The sequence below is a fragment of the Molossus molossus genome, unplaced genomic scaffold, assembly GCF_014108415.1.
Source record: "Molossus molossus isolate mMolMol1 unplaced genomic scaffold, mMolMol1.p scaffold_m16_p_11, whole genome shotgun sequence".
Classification (NCBI taxonomy): Eukaryota; Metazoa; Chordata; class Mammalia; order Chiroptera; family Molossidae; genus Molossus; species Molossus molossus.
The window spans coordinates 34835894-34861421 of NW_023425346.1; the positions used below are offsets into that span (position 1 = coordinate 34835894).

General features: G+C 40.6%; 1 protein-coding gene across 2 annotated transcripts in view; it reads right to left on the reverse strand.

Annotated features, from left to right (window-relative positions):
- Positions 1 to 9840: 9840 nt before the first annotated feature.
- The window catches only part of CACNB4 (calcium voltage-gated channel auxiliary subunit beta 4), a 231032-nt gene continuing 215344 nt past the window's right edge, over positions 9841 to 25528 (reverse strand). For both annotated transcript variants that reach the window (XM_036254358.1, XM_036254357.1), the window contains 2 exons: positions 13014 to 13199; positions 9841 to 10392 (listed from right to left, as the gene is read on the reverse strand). In XM_036254358.1, the coding sequence (XP_036110251.1) occupies positions 10132 to 10392; positions 13014 to 13199 (447 nt within the window). In that variant the 3' untranslated portion in view covers positions 9841 to 10131. The remainder of the gene's footprint in view (positions 10393 to 13013; positions 13200 to 25528) is intronic.

Below are 25528 nucleotides of genomic sequence, written 5' to 3' on the forward strand. Positions count from 1 at the left end.
CACACTGGCTGGGCGGGCATCAGGGCTGAAATTTTAAAACAAAATTATCAGGTCTCTGGTTGCATGTGTTTATATATGTGTGTGTATGTTTACCTAATAGGATATTGCTAGGATTGGTTTGTAAAAAGCTCTATTTAATTGGTTTAAAGGAATTAAGCAGTTATATAAAAATTCTCAAAAATATAATAGAAACTAACCCAAATGCTTTTCAGGATCATGTATTCTGAGAAAATATTTGATATTAAAGCTAGTTTGAGTTTGGTGTGGTTAAACAGGCATGTCTTTAGAGTTATAATACTTTATTCTACTTGGGTTTATAAATCAAATAATTTCATGTTCTCTTGGTTGCAAAACTTGTCAGCAAGAAAAATTACTTAGTATGATGAAATTTTCATAAGTAACTGAAACATAGTTATTAAGAACAAGTAAAATAAATAGATGTAGATCGGGTAAGTTTTTTAGGTGAACTTTTCAGCATTATTTATTATGGTATGTCTACTGAGTTTCCCCAAATCTTTTGGTAACTTGAAACCTTAGAGTTTTTTTGTTAGAAATTTATTTATTTATTTATTTATTTATTTATTTATTTATTTAATCCTTACCCGAGGACATTTTTCCATATTTTGTTCAGATAGAGTGGGAGGGAGAGAGAGAGAGCAACACCAACGTGAAAGGGACACATAGAGTGGCTGTCACCCACACAACCCAACCAGGGTCAGGGACAAACTGCAACCGAGGTACGCGCCCTTAGTGGGAACCGAACCCGGGTCTCTCTGGACTGCAGGCCAACGCTCTACCGTTGAGCCAAACTGGCCAGGGCAGAAACCTTAGAGTTTTAACAAGTTATATTAAATGATGAGTCAAGGTAAAATCACTGCATATCTAGATCATTTCAAAATAAGATAAAATACTGAAACATTAATTGTTAAATAAATTTATTTACGTTTGACTTCTTATTTCAGACAAACTACAAGATAAACTTGGATTAGTTCATGAATATGTGTTGTGCTTTGTTAAGAAAGCATATGTTTGTCAAAATTATGAAATATATTTACCAATATTTCTTCTCTGGGGAAACACCACGTGGTGTTGGGGGGTGGGGGGCGCCGGAGTGAGAGGCCAGTGGCTTCTGGGGAGGCAGTGGCTTTCAGGGCTGAGGGTGAGACCACGGTCAGGAGAGGCCATGGAGCTCTCAGAGGCAAGGCCAAGGCCACGGAGTGGACCCCCCTCACCAAGCTGGGCCGCCTGGTCAAGGACATGAAGACCAAGTCCATGGAGGAAATCTGCTTCTTCTCCCTGCCCATCAAGAAATCTGAGGTCACTGAATTTTCCTGGGGGCAGTCCTCAAGGAAGATATTCTGAAGATGATGTTGGTGCAAAAGCAGACCCATTAAAGGCATTTGTCACCACTGGGGACTACAGTGGGCAGGTCAACCTGGGTGTCAAGTGCTGCAAGGAAGTAGCCACTGCCATCCATGGAGCCATCATCCTGGCCAAGCTCTCTATTGACCCTGTGCAGGGAGGCTACTGGGGGAACAAGATTAGCAAGTACCACACTAGCCCTTGCTAAGGGGACCGGCCGCTGTGGCTCTGTGCAATACCAGCCCCAGGAGCACTGGTATTGTCTCAGCCTCTGTGCCCAAGACGCTGCTGCTGATGGCTGCTATGGATGACTGCTACACCTCAGCCAGGGGCCACACTGCCACCCTGGGCAACTCGCCAAGGCCACCTTGGATGCCACCCCCAAGACCTACAGCTATCTCACCCCCGACCACTGGGAAGAGATGTGTTCACCAAGTCTCCCAATCAGGAATTCCCTGACCATGATGTCAAGACCCACACTAGAGTTTCCGTGCAGAGGGCCCAGGCTCCAGCTGTGGCCACCACAGAGTTTTATACATGAAAAATAAAGTGAATTAAGCCTGTTAAAAAAAATACACATACACACGTGTATTTGCCAGTAAAAAAGCCTTTGTTTCCACAGGTTATAAAATGTAGTCATAAATTTTCCAGTCTAAAGTATGCTAATTGCTTACTTTTCAGTTGTCATTAGGATTTAAAGTTTCTAAAGGTTAAGAATTTTAATTAACATGGAAGAAAATAATATGTGTTTTCGGTCAAAAAAGATATAAGGTATGGAATTTTTTTGAGGAAAGGATCATGAAAAGGAATCTTGGGAAAGAAATTGTATGTATGATCAGCTCAATAAGACTGAATAAATTTGTTAGAAGAGTTATTAAAAATAAGCTTTAATATCAATATCATACTAAATCTAATATTCTCTCATTTGTTAAAAGAACACATTTTTTTGGATGACTGGTCTGCTCTTGATAAGATACTATTAAAATTTTCTGTCAAGAAAGCAAAGACTCTGTTTTATCAAAATAATTTCTGTGTTCTATGTTGCCTTAATCAGGTCTTTAATTCGTTAAGGAAACAGGAAACTGTGACCCAAAACCAAAAGAAAAATCACTGTACAGGAGGAGATCCAGGCACAGGGAAGGTGAGTGAGTGCCCAAGCTCATAGCTAGTTGCTTCCAGATCTAGGCTTTGAACCCGAGCATGAGTTAAAGCCCACAGGGTAACCACTGTGCTGAGCTGCCTGTTGAAGGGCAGGACAAACAAGCTGTTTCTTTCTACAATCCATCTCATTAGTGCAGATGTGCGGACGACAAGACAGGCGGCCTCAGGCATAGGGTGGATTGATGGAGTGACTGCAGTGATATGAATTCTTCCAATTTGAGTTCTGAATTGTTGGTTGAAATGCCTTGATGGTTGGGGCAGCCTTATCTAGTTCTTCAATAACTGACGTGCCATTCATTCAGGCAACATTTATTGTATTCCACACATTCTTTTGTATGCTTCAGGTGACTATCAGCTTAAAAGCATTTACAATATGGATTCGTAGATAAAAATACTTTAGGGAACACATCCAGGTGGCAGGGTTGGTTGGAGCATCATCCCGTACACCGGAAAGGCTGCAAGTTCGATCCTCTGTCAGGGTGTGTACAGGAGGCAACCAACTGACGTTTCTCTCTCACATCAGTTTCTCTCTCTTTCTCCCTCTCTCCCCTTACCTCTCTCTAAAAATCAATAAACATATCTTTGGGTGAGGATTAAAGAAAAATTTTTTAAGTGCTTTAGAGAGAAAAATTACAATGAGCTTTGGTTTCCTCATTTGAAGTTGGATCTAATCATCTATGCCCTGCCTATTTCCCAGGGCGCTCAGATGGATTAAATGTGATAAAGCTTGTGAAATAACTTGGCTGCAGTAAACCACTGTGTAATTCTCATGCAGCAATAATCATCAACATAGCATACGTTCCTTCCCTTCTTGGACACGGCAACAAGAGAAAAGTCAGATGCCGAACCAGTCACCACATGGACCACTGCCACCGAGCTCACGGAATTCAAGTCATCGGCGATGCGGAATCCTTACACGTACAGAATAGCTCTGGAAATATCTGACAACTGCTACAGTAAACTAATTACCTAGAGGTTTCTTGTGAATAATGAGATTTCTTGAGTTTATTCTCCTATATTGTATTTAATCGTATTTCTCACACTTATAATATTCTATTTCTTGTGTGTATGCATTTAACTTACAAGCTTTTCCCTCACACTACAGTACACTCATAGCACCTAACAGAGTAGTCAGGAAATAGTCATTTAATTGAATCTGTGTTTTGAGGTAAATGTGTAGACTATTTCTTTTTCGATAAGAAATAATATAAAGGAGAGGTAGAATGCTGGTTTCAGTGTTTGTTTGGTTTTTTTGTTTTTTGTTTTCCATTTATTATATAAAAGAAAAAAATTAATGCAGTTGGTTTGTACACATTGGAATTCCATAAAACAAATCCATAGAAATTAGGATACTATATGCATGCACTCTGCATTTTCTTTGTTTAATGTTTTGGTTCACAAAAATAACAACACATTTTTTTTTCCTTTAAAGCACAAAAGCAGAGGGAGAACAAAACATGCAGCACTTTACACATTTGCATAGTATGTTTAACCCAGCATGCCTTGTAGAATGCCACACAGGTACCTATGTAAGAAAAGTAAACGGGGGTGAATGATCAAAATAATAACTGCAGTTTAAAGAAAGAAAAAATTACTAGACAAAGGTGGATTCCATCCCCCTCCCCCTTTGTGGCTGGTAATATAGCAATATCTTGGCATAGCGACAGCTCTCAGGATAGTATGGGAAATCTTATCAAATTGCCACATTTATTTTTAGTCTATAAGTTTCTGTTTTTCCCTCCCGCCACCCCTTCCAAAAAACAGCTAATGGCTTTAACTTATGTTTCAAAATGGTATTCAGTACAAACAAATTGGAGAATCCCTAAATACTTTTTTGTTGTTGGGACATTTTTATTTATCATTCTGACTTTAGGCTGTGAAAAGCAGAAAACATTTCAAACATGGTTGAAATTCAGAGAAGCCCTAGGAGCTGACTTGCTGATACCTTTTTGTAGGTGTGATTGAAGAAGAAGAACAGTAAATATAGTATGAATCTTATCACAAAATAAAATTTAATATGTTTTATGGAAGGGAATAAAGTAAAATAAATTACATCCACAGATTGCAAAGCTAGGACGCAAATTGCTGGAAAAGTATTAAGCAGCAAGTTAGAAAGATGATAAATGAAATAAACCTGATAAAACTTAGAACTAAATCTATATCCCTTTAAAAAATGCAACCGCCAATTTTAACAGTGGGTTTGTTGCAAGTTTGTGCTGTAACAAATGTGCTTCTTTCTCCTCAGTCTATTTTCATATTATCGGCAAAATATATATCTTTTATAATTTTGTACTGTACAATATATATTTTTGCTACATTATTTTTTCTACTGCTAATGCAGATTAGAAGTAACAACATAGATTTATTTTGGCAATAAAATGCTTTCATTTCAATAACATCCCAGAAAATATTGTAAGGCATATGAAAAATAGTATGCAACAATATAGCATTAATGATCCTGCGTTTTTAATACATCCCTTATGCATACAGAACTCACACCGATTTCAGTTAAAAGTGTGTGAACATGGCATGCAAGGCGGGCATGAGGGCCCTGACATAAATATAGACACAGCCATTTGTTGAGAAATTTAAGTGTTCAAAACATAACTAAGAACACTTACCAAGTGTTGAAAAGCTAGAGGCCAGCTACTTTTGGTTCTTAAGTAGTTCTCATTTTAACTCCTTATAATTTTCAAAGAGGAAGCATCAGTGTATTTCCCAAACCACTCTAAATTCATTAAAAACAGTTTTTACAATTTTCTGCAAACGTCTTACACACATCAAAAGAAACAAAGGAAAGTTTCACATGTAACTATGACTCCCCACACTCATTGCTATTCACTTATTTATATATATATATATTTTTTTATGGTAAGTGGGAGTTACAGCCCTTAGTCAAAATTATTTAATGAGATATTTTCTAGTCTTCTGATAATGTCCCTCAATTATATGATGCATTTGGGATTAAATCATCCATAAGCAGACAGAGATAGTTGCTATTTGAAGACATGTATTTCATTTGAGAATGTTTAAGAAAAGAAGAAACCTTTAAAAAGTAATTTTTGAATGTTGTAGCTCTCTGTCCATGCAAACCAATTTTACTATTTTGACTAACTTAACTGTTTAAGTGAACAACAAAACAGTTATCCTTGTTGTCTGACAGCTGTTGTATTGACTAGTTTGATCATAATTGTCATTTGAAAGAGCTGGACAGTTCTCTCACCTACAGACACAGCTTGAGTAAGTAACTTAGGAACAGATACAGTATAAACAATATTTAAAGGTGTGTGGAGCTAAGAAAACAAATTTTATTATATAATTTCCTCTAATGTTTTCACTCATATAGTCATTCAAACATGAGGTTTATATGATTAAAAAGAAAACAACATGCAATATTGTCATGAAAGACAATGGCAGAAATAGAAAAGAAATAAGGGGTACATTTCCATTTATTTGAAATATTTTATAATGTTTTTTTCAATGACATGGGAGTCCAAGAGAATGTATATCCTTACCCAGTAAATGTCTAAGTGTCCATAGGAGAGGTTAGGCTCAACAAAATTTGAATTTACAAACCAGCTGCACTTAAACATCAAATATTTGGATCTACTCTCTTTCAGACATAGAGCTAGATATTAAAACAAGTTGCACACAAAGACAATTCCCTTGCAGTTTGATTTTGTTCCCTATGATGAATGATTTATTAAATTAATCTTGCCTCCTAATAAACAGTGAACCCATTCAAAGAAAACTTCACTAATGTAGAAGAAATAAAAGGGTGACAAGAGCATTTTGGAAACAGTTTCAAATCTAAAGGGAAGGTATATTTTAATAACTTATGTATTTATCTTTGCAGCAAGGTTATCAGTAATAGTAACAAATTTGATCACTACTTATTGAAAAGTGTTTTTCTCTTTAAAGACAGCTTGTCTTCTCTAGAGAAGAGGTAGTATAAATATCAATATATAGGGCAATTTCTATAGTGGTATTACATTGTTTTTATTTCTAGCAAATGCCAAAATAAAATTGTATAACTAAGAAAATACACTAGCATGCAAATCAAGGTTGCCTAGAGATATTCTTAACTGACATCCTGGGTCTCAACAACATTTTATGATATGTTCATTCAAAGAGTTGAAATTTCCAAACCAACTATTGACATGATTTTCTTCTCTCCCTCCCTTTCACTGCCCTAGCTCCCATTATGAATTTTAAGGCCCCCACACAAAAGACAAGTTCAAGTATGCAGGTATGAAAAGAGGTTAACATTCCAAAAATACATTTTGCAAAGAACAACAATAATAAATAAAGTAATTAACAAATTATTTAAAGGGAACAAATAGTTTGCTCAGAATTTGTTTTATATTTAAAAAATTCATTTCCTTAAGGACTAAGTGCAATGAAAGATCATCACATAATTAAGACTCTCTTATTAGGAAAGACTATCAGTCTAAATTGTTAATTTCAATTTTCTTTCCAGTACAACTGTATAAAGATAAGAGAATCATTAGTCATTTATAAACATTTCTAAGTGTTGCTTTAAATATTGGAGTAAACAAGATAACATTGTTGATTATAATATTGAAGTCACATTATAGCCTTGAGAATGAACATCAGTATTGACAAGTTGCATTCCTTTTTTTCCAGGACAACATTTCCACATGGTCACATGAGTCTACACTGTCACATGTTCAATGACTGAAATTACAGAATATGTAATTTACATATCCTGAAATTACATATACTGAAATTGCAGACTATATGGTTTATACTACAAGTTAAAACAGCCTCAAAACATTGTAAGACTTCTTTCTCCTGCTTATCATTTGCTATTTTCAAAAGAAATCAGTTAAAAACAAAGTACTTGAAGGATATGTATTTTTCAAAGGTGCTTGATGTGCTTGGCAAAAATAAAACTTTTCATTTAGTATATATCTGTATTTTCGTATCATTTACACAATAAACTCTAAGGCTTAAAAAAAAAGGAAAATGCATCTCTTATTCATTTGGAGAAGATAAACATTACAAAAGGAATGGGAAAAATCTGCCATATCAAAGTAAAATTTTAAATATATCCATCAGCAAAATATACATTATACCCTCTCCAAGATTATTAACTTCTGAATAAGAATGCAAAGCAAAACAGATATGGACGTTTTATGGTAAACGACAGATTGGCTTGTGCAGATTCTGAATGGACCTCTCTCTTTATCAGCATGACATGGAAGACTTAGAAACAAGGCTTTGAGAGGTCTTTAAAAACAAGTGATGTTTAAAAGTTGAAAAAATATGGTAATCTTGCCAACTAGGAAATATATGTAAATACTGTTCTAGCTACCTGCCATAAAATGTAAATATCTTAAAGTAGTTAAATGACCAGATTGCTAATGCTACTGCAGAAAAAGCTGAACAGCTGTCTAGTCTAAATTCATACACCTTGGTGCACTCTTTGCAATTAAATACTTGAATGCGCACAAACAAGAAACCAGTAAAGCATCTAGAAAAATGTTTTGGCTAATGTTTTCTTTCTCATGCAAATATGTGCTGTACATGTAATAAGTATAGGTTTATTTGCTGGAGAATGCTCTTCTGTGCTCTAACAAAGTATTCGGCAATGGCAGGTTACATGTTAATTCAAGTGCATAATGGATGCAGCTCTTTTCAAAGTCTTAACTGAAAGTTCTGTAAACTTTACGAGATGACAAAAGAACCTCATAAGCCAGTCACACCGTAACTTTTAGAATTTACCGAGCCCGCATTTTCTAGTTGTGTCAAATATTTGCAATAACTTACTTAATTATAGGCATCCTCATGATCAGCTAAACAGGTTCATAATGGAGTATGCGCAGTGAACATGAGGGAAGAGAATGTTGGGGATCATAATGGGGTTTAAGATCTGTATAATTAATTACTCAGGAATATGAAACTTATTTTCATGGTAAGGAAAATTAACTGGTGCATGCTTTGAAGAGTCTAAATATTGAAAGGCTTGGTGGAGGGAATAAGATAATAGAAAATGAATTATTTTTGTTTTCAAAAAATAGGTTTTATGACATGTACCAGTACAAAAGGATTTTTATGCATGGTCCAATTGAGGCTTTAGAAAAATGCATGCATTGGAGACTTTTAGAAACAAGAGCTTTTTGCTAAAGACATTGGTGTATTGTATAAAATGGCCAATTTCAATAATTTCTTGGATCATAGTGACTCTAAATCTTCTTTAAAAATATAAGACAGAAGGTCACCGATTCCATGATGATAGCCACTGGGAAAACTGGGAAGACTTAATATGTGAAGAGGAATGTTGATTAAGAAATAAGGCAGCTCAATCTCCAAATTCTTCATAATTCCTTGCAATAAAAACGCCATAGGTTTAGTGAACAAATATATTCCGAATCTCTGAGTTTATTTTTATTGCAAGCTTTAAAATTCATCATTTGTTTTCACATTTTTCCATTGTTTTGTACAAACACATCTTGCAATATCAAAATCGAATGTGTCTATATAAAACTAACATTCTTAGCATCATTATAAAGAATTTGGTGAAGGCCTAGAGCATCCAGATATCAAAGACAGAGGCTGAGTGAGGCGATGAAAAAGTGCCTGGTGGGAAATACCGAACCCATGTTTGTGAGGTGGGCTGATGAATTCCCACTTGGAGATGTTTAGCTTTGCATTCAAGAGGATCTGTGCCCATCCTTACTGCCTGACTTCAGATTCCTGGATGTATGTAATTGTGCTCAGATTGATTCAAGGGGAAACAACACCCCGTGTCCCATTTTACAGAACCATCTATGACTGGGTTTCCTTTTACTCTTCTCTCTCACTGCAAAAGAAATTTTGAGATTTTTGCCAACTTCAAACGAGCTAACAGTAGTGACTACACAAAAAAAGCAAAACACTTTGAAACAACAGCTGTGCCACAAAAGAAATAAAAAATATTAAAATCTGAGGAGTTTGTGTAATTTCAGTATTAGTTTGAGATTATTTTGGCACTATCAATACATTTGGTAAGTTTGAAAAGCCATTCTGGCAACATGAACATATATTTTAAAATGTGTATACATTTCAACTTGAAGTGTAAATTTAGCTTCCAGCAAATAAATACTATAGCTGGTTTTGGCTTCTATTGGTATTTTGATATCCTCATTAATTAGTTTTTTTTTTCAGATTTTTTTTTTTAATGGATGGCAACATGCTCAAGTAGACTTTCTAGTCGATTCACCCAAATTCCAACAGGAATTGGTTTATAAATTGGTTCCAACTGGAACTGGTCATTTGGAATTTCCAGCATGGGAAATTATTTTATATGTGCCTTGATAAGTACCCTAAATTACAAATTGATGTGTCTAAATCTAATGAAGAAAACAAAGGTACTGTCATGTAAATGTTGCACTTAAAAATATCTGTATGATTGGGCATCTAATATCCATCTAGACTTAGGGGCATCATGTACTTTTTTTTTTGCCCCTTACTTAGCATCAAATGACAGCAGCCCATAAACACAGTAAATACTGTGCTGTACTTGCCAAGTTAAGATGATTGGTTTATCCTAGCAGTGCTATGGCAAATTGTCAACAGATGAATTTTTTGCTTGTTTCTGCAGACTCAAAGCCTATGCCGGGAGTCATGGCTATATCCCCCAGGCGATCCTCGGTTCCTGTGGGGTTTGTAAGTGTCCTGGTATGAGTCAGGGTAATCTTCTTCCACAAGAGGATAATGATCTCTGCTATGCTGGGAACTGGAAGACAAGCGGTTCCTACTCTTCCGAGCCCTTTCATTGTGATAATTTTCATCAGAGGTCATTAGACTTCGTCTTTCAATTGGAGAGTTCTCTGTGGAATGGTTGCTGTGCCTCACACGCTGACTCTAAAAATATCAGATAGTTCAGTGATTAAATCATGCCAGCTTCAGTCATCTGACATGTAACTGTATGTACAAACAGGAGATCTGAACAATAAGATGCCGAATATCTGACTTAATAAAGCATTCTGATGCACAGGTGGTCTGCTCAAAATACCTGGTCTTATTTATTTATTTATTTTAATTAATTAATTATTTTTTTTGGTACATGCCCCTAGCAGGAACTGAACCCTGGACTCTCTGGTCCGCAGGCCGACGCTCCAACCGCTGAGCCAAACTGGCCGGGGCTGATCTTATTTATTTGGAACATAACATGCAAAGATGTCAAAGTGCTGAAAGTTTATGAATTTAATTGCATAAGGCTGCATGATTATGCTTTCTATTAAAAATACAGAACTGAAAGTTAACTGCTGAAGGGAACTTCATATACTTAGGGAGGCCTAATAGTTATACTTCTGTTGTAAAAATGAGCATTAATTTACTATTGGGAATTAAAGTTCAGAATGCAGCATCGATTATTCTATTTCTCTCTTGAACTGATAAACTCTTTCTCTTCCTATGGTCACACACTTCACCTTTAACTAGATGAATGTTCCTTATACCATTTAAAATATTTTAATGTGCCCTGGCCAGTTTGGCTCAGCAGTTAGAGCGTCGGCCTGCGGTCCGGAGAGACCCGGGTTCGGTTCCCGCTAAGGGCACGTACTTCGGTTGCAGTTTGTCCCCGGCCCTGGTTGGTTGTGCGGATGGCAGCCACTCGATGTGTCCCTTCACGTCGAGGTTTTTCTCTCTCTCTCTCCCTTCCTCTCTCTCCCTCCCACTCTATCTGTACAAAAAATGGAAAAATATCCTCGGGTGAGGATAAAAAAAATATATATATTTTAATGCATTTATGATTTGTGCTCATCAAATAACGTATTTCTCTATGCTACATAAATGTAATATTCTTTCTGAAGGCCTGTACAACAATTATGTAGCCAACCAACTTATACATTTATAAATCTTGCTTCCTCAACTGAAATGTCCTGCAAAAAAACTTTAGATATAAGCTAATTTCCTCTCATACCATTAATTGACATGATCTTCAGACACTTATTTAATGGCTCAGAAAATATTGTTCAACATTTTTCTTCAAATCATGGGAAAACATGTGTCATAGCTGTGTCTGCCTGCTTAGGTAGGTCACCTCAGTTAAGGAACGGGACCATGAAGAAACTGAGGACTCAGATACATTTCCTCTAAAGGACACTCACCTTCACACAAAAGGGAACTCACTCAACAGTCACAGTCTGTGCCTTTAACCTTAGCCAGGGGTATAACAATTAAATGCCGTGGTTGCAGGGAGACACAGGCCACAGGATAAAGGGCACTGCACTAACTCAAGTGAAACTGGGAGAACCACAGTAGGTGGATGTCTCAGAGATGATGAGTCAAGAGTGTTCTTATTTATAGACAGAGTGCAACATTTCATTTCTATGACATTCCAGAAGCGTATTGCTTCATGCATCCATTTCTCATTACACAATGTACAATTTGGAGCCAACCCAAATTAGTCAATGGAAATGCCACACTCAGATCAGCACACCGGCAGTGAAACGTCAAGATAAGCACACCGGCAGTGAAACGTCAAGAAACAGTCCTGGTGCATACCTGTATCTGTATACAGAATAGGTGTATATTGTACAGTAGTACTTCTCCCATGTTCATTTCCAGCTTCAAAAGCTATTCACTTATATGGCAGTTTTTCTGCTTACAAAGATGCACTTTTGTAGCACAGCAATACAGTTATAATAGCATTTCAGAGAGCGCTATTTATCTCAGAGTTAACTCTACATGATCTTCAATTATGACTATCATTATAACCCATTACTACAAAGCTAGTTATGATGCAAGAGGGCTCAATTGACGACCTGTTCCTCAGTCAGCTGGGGCTTTGGCCACCTTCCAGCAGCTGCTTGATACATGGTAAATAATATTTGATGTAGAAAGGCAGGATCACTTTGTATCATAATGCCTCTGGCTCCCTGCAGCACCAGAACACAGGGGAGAGAATCTGTGCTCGTCCCCAGCTTCCCTAAAGGACACTTGTCATAGCTGCTGAACAAGATGGACCCCACAAACGCCCAAGAGAACTCAGGGATCTGTCCCCGTTTCCAAACAGAGTGGTCCTACTTGTGTGCACATTCTATATTGACTGGGCAAGCCGGAGGACCCAGCAGCCCGGGGCGCAGGATTAGTTAAGGGCAGTCAAAAGTTGCATCTGCCCCAGCATCCTTTACTTAGCTCACCACTACTGTATGATCCTCATGAAGCGACACGGAGAAATAATGGGCGGCTGCACTAAGTGGATGTTATGTTTTCCTGGCAGAGTCTAGACAGACAGGGATTGAGTTACCAAAGTGAAGGCCATTATAAATGAACAGGGAGCAAAGTCCTGAAGAAAGGGCCACTTTCTGGGTAACATTGTTTAGGATCGATCACAATTGAATAATACTTTAGATTTTTAAAATAGAATGCCCATACATGGTTCCCGCTTCAGATGAAGGACAGCTCAGGACTCTATCCCAGTCAAGTTCCCCGGAATCTGAAAGTAAGGTTGTAGAAGCACGAGTAAAAAGTGACAATACCTGTAACCCAGAAATTGCTGTGGGATACGGTGAGAGTGCTGTTGAGCCCAGATTCCTCCCGAGCAGCGGGGTCATCGGGGTGCTACTGGTTGTGTGGGTGGCGCGCCAGTATGCCTCCAGGTACTCTCCCAGGTGTTCACACGCGTCCTCCAGCTGGTTTTCATCCAATATGACATCGAACATTTCCTGCAAGAAAGATCCGGTGTATCTGTACTTCACGTCTTAGGCAATGAGACCTAAAATTCTCCCTAGTGCAGACCATGGCATTTCTAATGTCTGGCAGCAGAGACCAGAGTCAAGGGGCTGTGCTGGCCGTTTCCAAAGTCAAAGTCGAATGAAGAGCTACACCGGTAACCAGGCACAAACGTGGACAATGACCAAAAAATGGGAGTGCTCATTGACTATTTAGAGTTTTCATTATTCAGAAGAAAAAGATGTGGTAAGCATAAAAGTGTTATAAGTAGAATAGAGTGAAAAGATAATGTATTCACATCTTTATGCATATCTTCCTATAGAGTTGAATTATACTTAGTTCAGAATATGAGAGCAGCAATGAATGGTACTGAAGGGGGAGTTCCAAACATGTGTTGGGGGATGACAATGACAGTGGAAAAAACACTTCATCTCCCCAAGTAACTGTGTTGAACGGAGTAACATTAACTTAGGTAATTTTCAGAATGTTTGTGAAAATGATGCTATCCGTGATAAAACAATATGGAAGAATGATCTAGGATTGACACTAGAAAATCACATGACAGCGATTTCTGTGAACAGAAGGCCGTTGTGTGAAATCTGTTAAATGTTTCAAAATAAAACAAGAACAGGAATATTTCATTGTGGGAGGGGAGGGGTGCCACACAAGAAGAATCTGGGATCCATGTTTCGGGCAGTGACAACTTCACCTAGCCTATGATCACGAAGTGTTCTTCTGCCCTAAAGGAGCATAGCGGCCCCTCCGTCACTGCAGTGTGATTAGGAATACAGACAGAATATACCTAGGACACGGATTCCCTGCAGGGACAGTCAGAAAACCATGGCAAAGAGAAAAGCCATCCCATAGGTAAGTGAAAGAACACCCCAGCTATCAACAGCTGGGTCTGCACCTCCTTTCTCCCATCACCTCTCCACCTCCACCTCCACCCCTACCCCCACCTGCTTTTATGAGCTCCTTTAACCAAAATAAGAACCACCCAGAAAATGAATGAAACAGGGTTACTACCATCAGCACTAATGCTGCGGCTAGATGGTAGGTTACTGGCAACTGGATGACTTTGAATGGGTGGTGGGTCAACTGACTCATTAGTGTCAGGGCTTCCTGAAGCAGAGGTCACATTGGAAACGATCTCTCCCCCAATGTTTATACTATTTGAATGTTTCATCATATTATTCTTTATTGAACATTTTGAGCCTGAATAAGGTGACTTCAGTCCAAACTGACTGGTGTTTAAAAAGACTGAGCTAATCAGTTCAGGTGGAAACTTTTCCCCAACAAGAATATTTATTAGTCTCCCAGCCAGTGTAGCTCAGTGGTTGAGCATTGACCCATGCACCAAGAGGTCGCCGGTTCGATTCCCCGTCAGAGCACATGCCCAGATTGTGGGCCCGATCCCCAGTGCAGGGCATGCAGGAGGTGCCCAATCAATGAACATTAATGTTCTTTCTCATCGATGTTTCTCTCTCTCTCACTCCTTTCCTCTCTCTAAAATCAATAAAGAAAAAATATTTTTAAAAGAATATTTATTAGTCAATTTCAGATGGTTTTCTGCGCATTTTATCAATTCATCAAGTATTGACTCAGTACCTATTTTGTGCTAGGGGTTATGGGTATGCAGTGGCAAAGAGAATAGACAACTTCCTCATGCTCAAGAAACATACAGTCTGGTGGGAGAGACAAGTATGAAAGTCCTTAAAAATCTATGTCACTCTGGGACTTGAAGTCAGAGCAATACAGGATCTGAGTCAGTTAATGTTCGAAGATACAGCTTGAAGTTCTGGACTTGGAAGGAGGCCCAGACAGACATGTGAACATTGAACTTATGAGGGAGGGGAAATCATGAGTAAGTCAAAGAGTTCTATCTGTAGAATAAAACAGAAAGAGACCAACCGTATGGCCCACGAGAGACAGGGAAACACTTGGTTCGCACAGTTCCATGAACATAGATCCCTTCAACAAATCCCCTTCTCCGCTAGATAACTCGGGAGAGTTTCTGTCTCTTGCGATTAAAAGCCCCCTCCCCTATTCATGTAAAGTTTCCACAGCTGCTTTACAAATATAGAGTCTGAGACTTGTCCACAGTGCTCTGATATAAACATTGCATTCTCCGACAGCACAGCAGTGCTAACTTCAGTAGGACAAGAACGCCCTACCCCAGGTAGCACGCACAGACTCACGCTGAGACAGAGACAGGGACAGAAGAGGAAGCTGGCCACCAGGAGGACAAAGGAGCACCCTGTCAGCCACTCCAGGCTAAAACTGTGAGCCAGTTCTAGACTGTATGCTGTCTGGTGGCAGCAGTTCATACAATTTATTTAAGTTCACTGTATAATTAAATTACATAGTCTCACTCTACAACGTGGGTTCTCCCTAAGATAAGTCTCAATAAGCCATTTTGTTGTTTTTAGAGTCCCAAGTTAAAGGACCCTGCAGGGACACCTGAACTGAGGGTCCTGACTATCCCAGCCAGGACTGGGAAGCCCAGAGAGGGCAAAGCCAGGTAAGCAACACCTACTGCAGAATGTTATTTGAATAGGCTTATATCTACTTGACCGTCCCACGTGTTACGCTGTCATGGCTGCAGGAACAATTAAACATACACTGAGCCCTGGCCGGTTTGGCTCAGTGGTTAGAGCGTCGGCCTGTGGTCCAGAGAGACCCGGGTTTAGTTCCCACTAAGGGCACGTACGTTGGTTGCAGTTTGTCCCCAGCCCTGGTTGGGTCGTGGGGTGGCAGCCACTCGATGTGTCCCTTTCACATCGATGTTTCTCTCTCTCTCTTTCCCTCCCACTCTATCTGAACAAAATATCAAAAAATGTCCTCGGGTGAGGATAAAAAAATAATAATAATTTAAACATACACTGAATTATAAGTCATTTTAATACAGTATTTCTCTTTGTTAATAGAATTTGTCTACATCAGCACATGGCTGTTTCCTTAAGGCTCAATCGTTTCCAGGAAACTATGTGTTTGCTGAAAAAAAAAAAAAAAAAAAAAAACAGACAGCTATATGACGCAAGATGAATTGAAACTGCTTTCAGGCTTTCAAAAGCACAGAGGAAAGCAAATTTCAGTGTCTGAGTGGTATGCTGACATGCGACTTATTGTCAACAAAGAAGACTTTTACAGGCTGAATATCTGTGACAGTTTTTCTTTTGAACTGTTTAAAAAAGTGGTTAGACCAGAGTGTGAAAAAGTGAGTAAACTGGAAAAAAATTTTTAATTACACATGAAATTCAGAGAGAAGCAGCCCAATGAATTATGCAAACCAGCTTTACCTAGGTTTTCATGAATGTACAGGTTGAAGTCTAGTTAGCTTCTTACTGTGCAGGGGTGAGGCCTGCAGCGTGGGAGGCAGACTCAGAGAGCCACCTCATCAGAAGAGGGTGTGAGTAATGGGACAGTCACGGCCGTGACCGGTTACCCACGCTGTGACGTCATGCCCTTGGTGACGGCCTGAGATAAGGGTAACACCGGGCTGTTTCCAAAGCACTGCCACAGCGAACACCTTGACATCCTGTGATAAGATGCTTTCTTCAGCCGAGGGGGCAGGCATAACGCGGCCACCAATGTCCATAAAGGAACAAAGGAGTCGAAACAAACCATTAGAAAACCAACCCTGCCCTGGCCGGTTTTGCTCAGTGGTTGGAGCATCAGCCTGCGAACCAGAGACTCCCGGGCTTGGTTCCCGCTAAGGGCACGTACCACAGAAAAAAAGAAAAAGAAAAAGAAAGAAAGAAAACCAACCCTTTCCTGGATACGCTCTTTCGGGAAGGTTAAAAACTAAAGCATTATGCATGAGGAGAGTGAAAACCATGCCTTTATCTTCTCCGGTGGTTCAGAGAAGGAGCAGGAAGACTGAAGAACGTGGACAGGAAGATGCGCAAGGGCTTGGGAGCCCTGTGAAGTGCCCAGTGGTCTGTCAGTTCTCTGTTCACAGGGTGAGGCTTCTGAACTGGGGCAGCCAACCCTCTTGGTGTGCCCCGGACTGAGTGGGCACTGGGACTATCCGTGCCCAAACCTGGAAAAGCTGGGAAGAACCGGAATGGTGCACTGTCCTAGTTTTTACAGAGACAGAACTCTTTTTAGTTCCTACACTGAGGACGGGAGCAGGTTCCACTTACTTCTTCTTCATTCTTTTGGGAGGGAAGATACAGGGAGGGAGCGCGCAAGTCCTTCTTCATGACTATGCGACGCATGTTTCTAGCATAGACGGGGAGAATCTCACTAAAGCTAACGCTCTAATGTGTTTTATCTAGGAAGCTGCTATTGAACATTTTAAATAAAAAGTTTCTAAAACTTGGAAATAAATTTTGCAGTTGAATTTTAACTTTTTTTTTTTTAAGTTGGTGCCTTACTGAATATTCGCTATCTAGGAGATTAAATATATACAAACTCTTCCGTGATATACGCTTCGCTTTACATTGATTTGTTGTACATACCTAAAACCTGATATGGGACAACTTTCTTATTTCTAAGTGGAAAAAAGAAATAATAGGAGTGAGAATACTTTTATTTCTTTGCTTTTTTTAAACAATTTTTTTCCCTTTATTGTTTTTGAGAGAGAGGAAGGGAGATAGAAACACCAATGAGAGAGAACATCGACTGGCTGCCTCCTGCATGCCCCCCACTGAGGATCAGGCCCACAACCTGGGCATGTGCCCTGACCAGGAATCGAACCGGTGACCTCTTAGTGCATGGGTCAACGCTCAACCACTGAGCCACACTGGCCAGGCTATCTCTTTGCTTTTGAAATATAAATATCCTAAATCTGCCACCACCATAAAAATATATATATATATATGACTGGCAAATACCATTCAGGAAAATAAAATGGCTGAGTGGCAAACATGTAATGCTAATTACAAAATAACCAAACAGTGTTTCTTTCATATCAGAACTGCATTCTTTATATTACTAATGCTTTTGAGTACTTAACCCACTGATCAACTAATGATCAGAAACTGGACTGCAAGGTAAAGGGGTTTTCCAGCGCTGAAGAGGTCTACCAGTATCACAGGGCTCTGGCAGTTAGTCTCACGCACAGTTTCCACTTAAATGAGCTAAACTGGAAAAACAATCAGAATTCTTGCCACTAATTGGTGGGGAAAACATGAAGGCAAAGAACATCAGTGACCTTGATCCCTTCTGGTTCCTCTCTTTAATAATCTATGACATGCATTATGAACCCAAGCACCTTTCCTCACCGCACCGCTCCATCCTGTCTGTCCGTCCTTATCCTTCAAAGATTATAACAAGACCTACCAGTGTCACTGCCTGCAGAAAAGGTACCCAGTGTTTTTCAGTTCACATTAACCCAGTGCTATACGTCAGACTGGTGGCAGTGAGCTACCCCTAACACCATGCACCCAAGTTGGGTGGCTGCACCCTGGCAGCAAGTGTGGTCTCCCCCGGACTGTGAGAAACAAGATCCCACGGGGCCTTGTTTCGGGAAGGAACCATCTGACACCGATTACTCTCTTTTTCAAAAGCAGTTACAAATTAAACTATGAACGTCCAGAGGCTCTGTCATAATGAACGCTCCAGTGGGGATGGCACTTCCAACAGATGGGTGAATCCACACGATGCTAAATAATTCAAATAGAACGGCTGTAAAAGGGCCACGGAAAATGACTACCATGGCAGGAATACGATCGAGGATACTGGGCACTATCTTTCTCTTCAGAGTTCCTGTGTTTAATAGAATAAATCTGAGTCCATTCAGCAATGGAAAATAAAGGCTGATCGACGTGAACTGCCGTGGTTACTGTAACGTTAGAGGTTTGCGAGGCTCTGGAGGAGATGAGTTCCCCTCTTGCGGAGGGAGTGATCAATGTCATTTTACATACACGCACCAAAAAATTACATAGCTCAAAGAACCTCTGGGTCAGCTTTTGGTAACACAAGCCGGCTTGTAACTAAGTAGGATTAAAGGATTACATTTCATTTATAGATTCAATTGTCTGCCTATCTGCTTTTCTCGCCATGCATTATGTAGCTTGTATAGTACTAGGGCAATTTGAACTTTGGCCTTCTTTTTTATTTTTTTAATCCTCACCCAAGGATATTTTTCTATTTATCTTCAGATAGAATAGGAGGGAGGGAGGGAGAGAGAAAGAAACATGATGTGAGAGACACACATCAATTGCTTGCCTCCCACACTCCTCTGGCCAGGGCCAGGGATCGAACTGCAACCCAGGTATGTACCCTTGACCGGAATCAAACCTGAGACTCTTTGGTCCTCGGGCCGATTCTCTTATTGCTCAGCCAAACTGGCCAGGGAAACTTTGGCCTTCTTATGATGTACTATTTTCAAATTCTATAAAAGGAAATGGGTACCAATACCTGTTAGAAGCCAAATGAAATCTAACAATATACTGTACAGGTAAATACAGTATAAATACAAATTCAGTCTGGTCATATAAAAAAAAAAAAGTATATATGAAATGGGCTTGTGGGTCTTAATTGCACAAGCCCTTTTCTGTCTGCATCCCACCTTTTCTTTTGTGAATCCAGAGTGGGCAATAAAGAAAAGTCCTCCCTCTTCCAGAGCAGAACTATTCAGGGGCCCATCCTCCCTGCTCATCTGTCTGTCTGTGGCAGATCAAAGCCTGCCACCAATTTTTTGACACTTCCCGCGTTGGGATGGAGGGTGTGTCCCCGCTCCTTGAATCTGGGTGGTGTCTGTGACTCCTAGCAGAAATTCATGGAAGTGATGCTGTGTCAGTATCTAAGCTTAAGAGATTGGAATACTTACTCTCGGAGCCCTGGGAGCTGCATGTATGAAGCATACATCCCTGTTGAAGAGATCTCGTGGAAAGGCCCTGCAACTACACAGAGGGAGAGGTGCTGGCTCAGCCTAGCAGCCATCCTCGCTAAGGGTCCAGGTCAGCCGTCAGCTCCATCCCACCAACTCCACTGGTGGTTGGCTGAAGTCACTAAGGCTGGGGGTAGTTTTTTGCACAGTAATAGAAAACTAGGACAGTAATAGATAACTAAAACAGTCATAGATAACTAGAACTAATAAACACCTAGTTTTGTTTTTGTTTTGTTTTGTTTTGTTTTGTTTTTGCACCGTAATAGACAACTAGAACCTTGTCCTAGATAGAACAAGGGTGGCAACTTTGGTGGGCCGGCTACATGGAGCCTGCCTCCAGCTCCCATAAACCAAGTTTGACCGGAACCTTCCATTCATTTATGTCGCCTATGGCTGCTTTCCTGCTGCGGAGGCAGAGCTGGTAGTTTTGTGAAGATGACCAAATGGCCCATGAGCCTGAAATATTTGCTATTTGACCCTTTACTGAGAAAGTTTTAGAAGAAGCCTTCCCCCATGAAACGAGGGAAGCAGAGCTTGCCACCCCAAAATATGCCTTTTGGGGATATTGATTATTTTAAGCTGTTCATTTTTAAGAAACGCAAGTCTCAGGAAGAACTTATGACCTGCCCCTTAACTGCCTAAAAGGAATTTAGATAGAGGACCTGCTCCAGGAAGAGAAATGCCATCACAGATATTGGTAGTTCAGTAGGAATTAGGTGTGAGGGTAGGGGAGGAACCAGCAAGGCCCATTTGATCCAAGTCCTCTGTGTCCCATTGCTAAAGATGGCCCAGCAAACATTTATGTACCAAACATTTGACTTTCCATCTCCATATGAATTGCCTTTCTGCTCTGTGAAGTCCCAAACCACAACCCCCACCTCTTTTATCCTAAGCTTGAAATGGCATAAACAATGTAACTGCTCACCCTGTCCAGTTTGTCTCCGCAATTAGAGTGTCAGCCCATAGAACCAAGGGTATAGTTTTGATTACTGGTCAAAGGCATTCACCTGGGTTGCAGGTTCGATCCCCAATAGGGCCCATTCGGGATGTGTTTCTCTCACATCCATGTTTCTCTCTCTTGCCCCTTCCCCCTTCCACTCTATCTAAAAATTAATAGAAAAATATTCTCAGGTGAGGATTAACAACAACAAAAAAATATTTAACTGCTAGATTTGTCCTTGGGTCCTATATTCTTATGTAACCCCTGTACGTACATAGGTAATTAAATTTGGCTATTTTTTCCTGCTAAGCCATCTAATGTCAATGTGATTATTAGAGCAGCCTAAGAGGGGGGAAAAGGAGGAATTTCTTCCTCCCCCACTAAACCCATGATTTCTCTCCAGGAGAATATATAATAACCATCCTGCTGTGAGTCACTATCTAAAGTCCTGCTCAAGGAGGACAGAGACCTTATGCTGACTTTGGCCGAGGTAAATGACATTTGGAAAGCCCATCCACCTCTCGTGGTCTTAGTTCCCTCATTAGTAAAACAAGGAGATTGGCCTGGACCAGTTGTTCCTTAGAAGTATTGTGGGAGACACTAGATCCATAGGATGCTCCGTGGAAAAAATGGTTCTATAGTTAAAATTGAGGGAAAGCACTGTGCACGTTTTGCCTGAATGGAGATAGAAAATGCTCAATGTGCCCTGGCCCGTTTGGCTCAGCGGTTAGAGCGTCGGCCTGCGGTCCTGAGAGACCCGGGTTCGGTTCCCGCTAAGGGCACGTACTTCGGTTGCAGTTTGTCCCCGGCCCTGGTTGGTCGTGCAGGTGGCAGCCACTCGATGTGTCCCTTTCACGTCGATGTTTCTCTCTCCCTCTCACTCTATCTGTACAAAAATTGGAAAAATGTCCTCGGGTGAGGATAAAAAAAGAAAATGCTCAATGTGAAGGCTTCTGCGCTCGACCTTTGTTTATGCAACTGTTTTCTCAAACATTTTTGGTGTCTCCCCTCATGACCTCTGTTGATGTCATATGGTACTCATATAAGGAAGGACACACTCCAGGAAATACCACGCTGAAGGTCCCTTTTTGCTTCCACAGTGCCAGACTCTGGGATTCATTTTTCTGGTTAGAGAGAGTTAACTTCTTTCAGAACGCTTTCAGACGTCCCTTTCCAAGGACCTGCCGCCTTTAATTTCTTGCAGTGTGAGCCTCTGCAAGGGTGACTTGCTGACTCTACAGATTGGAGATGCAGAGGCAAATGAAGCTGCACATTCTCCTAGAGGAACTAAAATGGCACAGTGAGCACCAATCGTTGGGTGACAATCACAATTATGGTCTTGAAATAAAGCAGGGACAAATGCAGACATATTCTTAGAACACTGCTAGCTTTTAAGAATGCAGAGATTTCTTCAGGCATGCCAAAATAGAGTGCATGAATCCTTCTTGGCATTGCAAATGCTATTCACAAAATAACAAAGGAACATGCTTAATAATGTAAACAGTGTTTAAAACTATTAAATATAAGGTAAACTTGCTTATCCAGACTGCTTGTATAAAATTCCAGGTTATCTGACCAGTTATGTAAAACAAGGCATTATTGAACCTGCTGAGAGAGAGCGATAGGGCAAGGCTGTCTTCCCACTGTATGGGGCTGTCTGTAATCCCTGATATGGGACAAGTCCTAAGGCAGCTCACAGTATCTGCATTTAGTATGCACATATCTTTTCTCGGTTCCAGCTATTTCAGATGTAATGAGTTGCATGATATGCACAACTACTCAATTATCAACCATTTCGGCAGTAAAATACCTCATTTAATAGGATACAAGTATTTTCTGTAGTATTAGAAATAAATGTTAAACTCATCCTCATAAAAAGATCAGATTAGTAAGAAACAAGTTCAATTCACCTAAAAATGTATCTCAAGGAATTACTGAGAATTCTTATAAGATTATTACCCCAAACTTGTGCATATATTAATATAATCCAGTGGGGGTTTTTTCCCCTAGGGGGCATTTGGCAATGTCTGTAGATGTTTTTGGTTGTCACTCCTGGGGGTTGCTAATGACCAGAGATGCTATGGAACATCCCACAACACATAGAACTGCCAACAAAAAATTACCTACCCTAAAATGTCAACAGTGCTGAGGTGGAGGGTCCCCGATCTAAGCCAGTCTTTAATCTACGAGTTTTACAACCCACCAAATCATTTGTCAACCGTTGATTTAATAAACTATAATCCTATTAGTCTACATGCTCTTTGACGGCAGGAGCATGCCTTTGTATTACTCACACCTAGTGAAGTACTAGGCCTAATGTTTCACTAATGTTTGCTGAATGAATTTTAATATTTGCCAAGAGGGTTAACTGCAGATGAGCCGCATGAAACTGAGATTGATACCGCTGCAGTAATCTGGTTCTCGTTTAACAGGGAAGGAGTAAAGCGGAGATTAGCTAATTTAACACTCCAGGTCTATTCCCTGCGGATCAATGAGGGAAGAGACTGGACGAAGGCCGTTTAGATGCATGCCCAGTAAGTTCTGAGTGAAGTGGGAGGTGCCTACCTGTCTGTCACACCTGGAAGCAAGTCACTGGCCAGAATAGGCGTGGCCCGTGCCAGTGTCTGAAACCTGAATATTTAATCTCCTGAACAAAGGAAAGTTTCCTCTCCCTGTCCCCGCTTTCTCTAGTGGAGCCAGATTCCCAGCTTTTGGGGCTCCCAGGCCCTGCCTCTGCCCTGTGGCTCATGGCCATGTGGATTCTACACAGTGGATTAATGAACTGAATCTATCCTGATGCCTGATGCCTGATCTGGACCCAGCTGCACCATGGAACTGACACTCTGGACTTTAGCCCAGTTTCTCACTTTGCTAAATCCACAGCTGCCCCTCTTCCAGGACTGGACTGAGGGACATGGGACTTTACCATCCCAGAAATGTAACTCTACACCAATAAAGACCATTCAATCTCCTATTCCAGTCTCAGAAAATTCCTTTTCTAAAGATATTCCAAGAACCACCCCACACCCATGAGTGTTGCAGGGATCTGTCCCTTCATCCCTCTGGCCACAAGATAACTAAATATTTGAAGTCTGTGTGGTTTAACCACAGGGAGACATGGATACCATGTCCTCAGACATGCACGCATAGTTGTTACTGTTGTAATTAGCTAGTTATTAATATTAATAATAGGAATTGGGCAAAAGGAAGGCCAGATATTCGTGGTTATCTGGGCAGCTTCACCTGGAAGCTGCAACTTTATAATCCCCAGGGAGCCACCAGTCCATTCCCTGTAGATCACTGGGGGAAGGGGTTGTACAAAGGGGAAGATGGGCAGATGCACAGTGAGGTTGGGGAAACACAGGGAAGGTACTTGACTGTTGGTCTAACCTGGAAACAAAGATAAGTGGCTAGAGGGGGTGGAGCCACTGCAAGCAGGTGAAATCTTAGACGGTTAAAGTCCACAGACAAAAGAATTCTCTCAGTCTTGTTCCTCTGGCTTTTCTGCTTCCTTGCATTCACCCATATTCCCTCCATAGTCATGTGGCCCTAGAAGCTTCATGGCCATGTGGATCTCACACAAAATGGACTATAGCTGGGACACAAGCTAAGCTAGCCAGATGCTGGACTGGACTGTGCAAATATGAAACGGAAACTCTGGGCAATGGCTTTAATCCTAGCCCTGATGAGGACACAGTTGGACTTCTTCCACATTGGGACAGAGGGAGAGGGGAGCTTGGAAACTCAGGAGTCTAATCCCATGCAAATAAATATCACCTCATTCTCCCATGCAAGTCTCAGAAAATTCCCTGTCTCATGAAATTGCAAGAAGCCCACTTCCACCAGCAACAGGTAGGGATATGGAGAGCACCCCACCAATAACACAGTGACTTGCAGAAGTATCTGATCTTATTGTTACACTCTCCTCTTCCCTGGGCTCCACAAACCACATGGATTCAATAATATATCTATGCTGCTCACTTTCAACATCTTGATAGAATCAGAGTCTTGGAGTTGAGAAGGAATCTTAGATACCACCCACATCCATACCTCACATAGTTTACCATATTGATTATGTTCACCAGAGGAGATTCCTTTCATAACATCTCTGCCACCTGTTCACAGAGCCAGCTCCACCCCCACCTGAGGCAAGGAACTCACCACTTAGAACGCCAGCCTATTGTTTTTGGCATTTGCATTGGGGCAGACTTGTGAAATGCCTTCCTCTTAGTGGGTCGACCTGACCATTTTGCCAAGTGAAATTAGACAGGCCTGACTGCTCTGAAGTCCAATCAGACCTGCTCCTGGAAACTCCCACTGATCTTAGCACTGCCTCCAGGACCTCACAGAACCAGCTGCCGCCGCCGTCACAGTGTAGACTGTTCTACATTTGTGAAGGCAGACATGGCAAACAAGTTTTGAAATACTAATCTGTGTTTTGCATCTTATATTTTCCCCTGTTCTTGTCTACCATTCAAGCAGGTGGCAGGGTCTGTTCTCCTTTGTGGTATGTGGGGGGGGGAGAAGGGGGAAGGGGGTTGTGG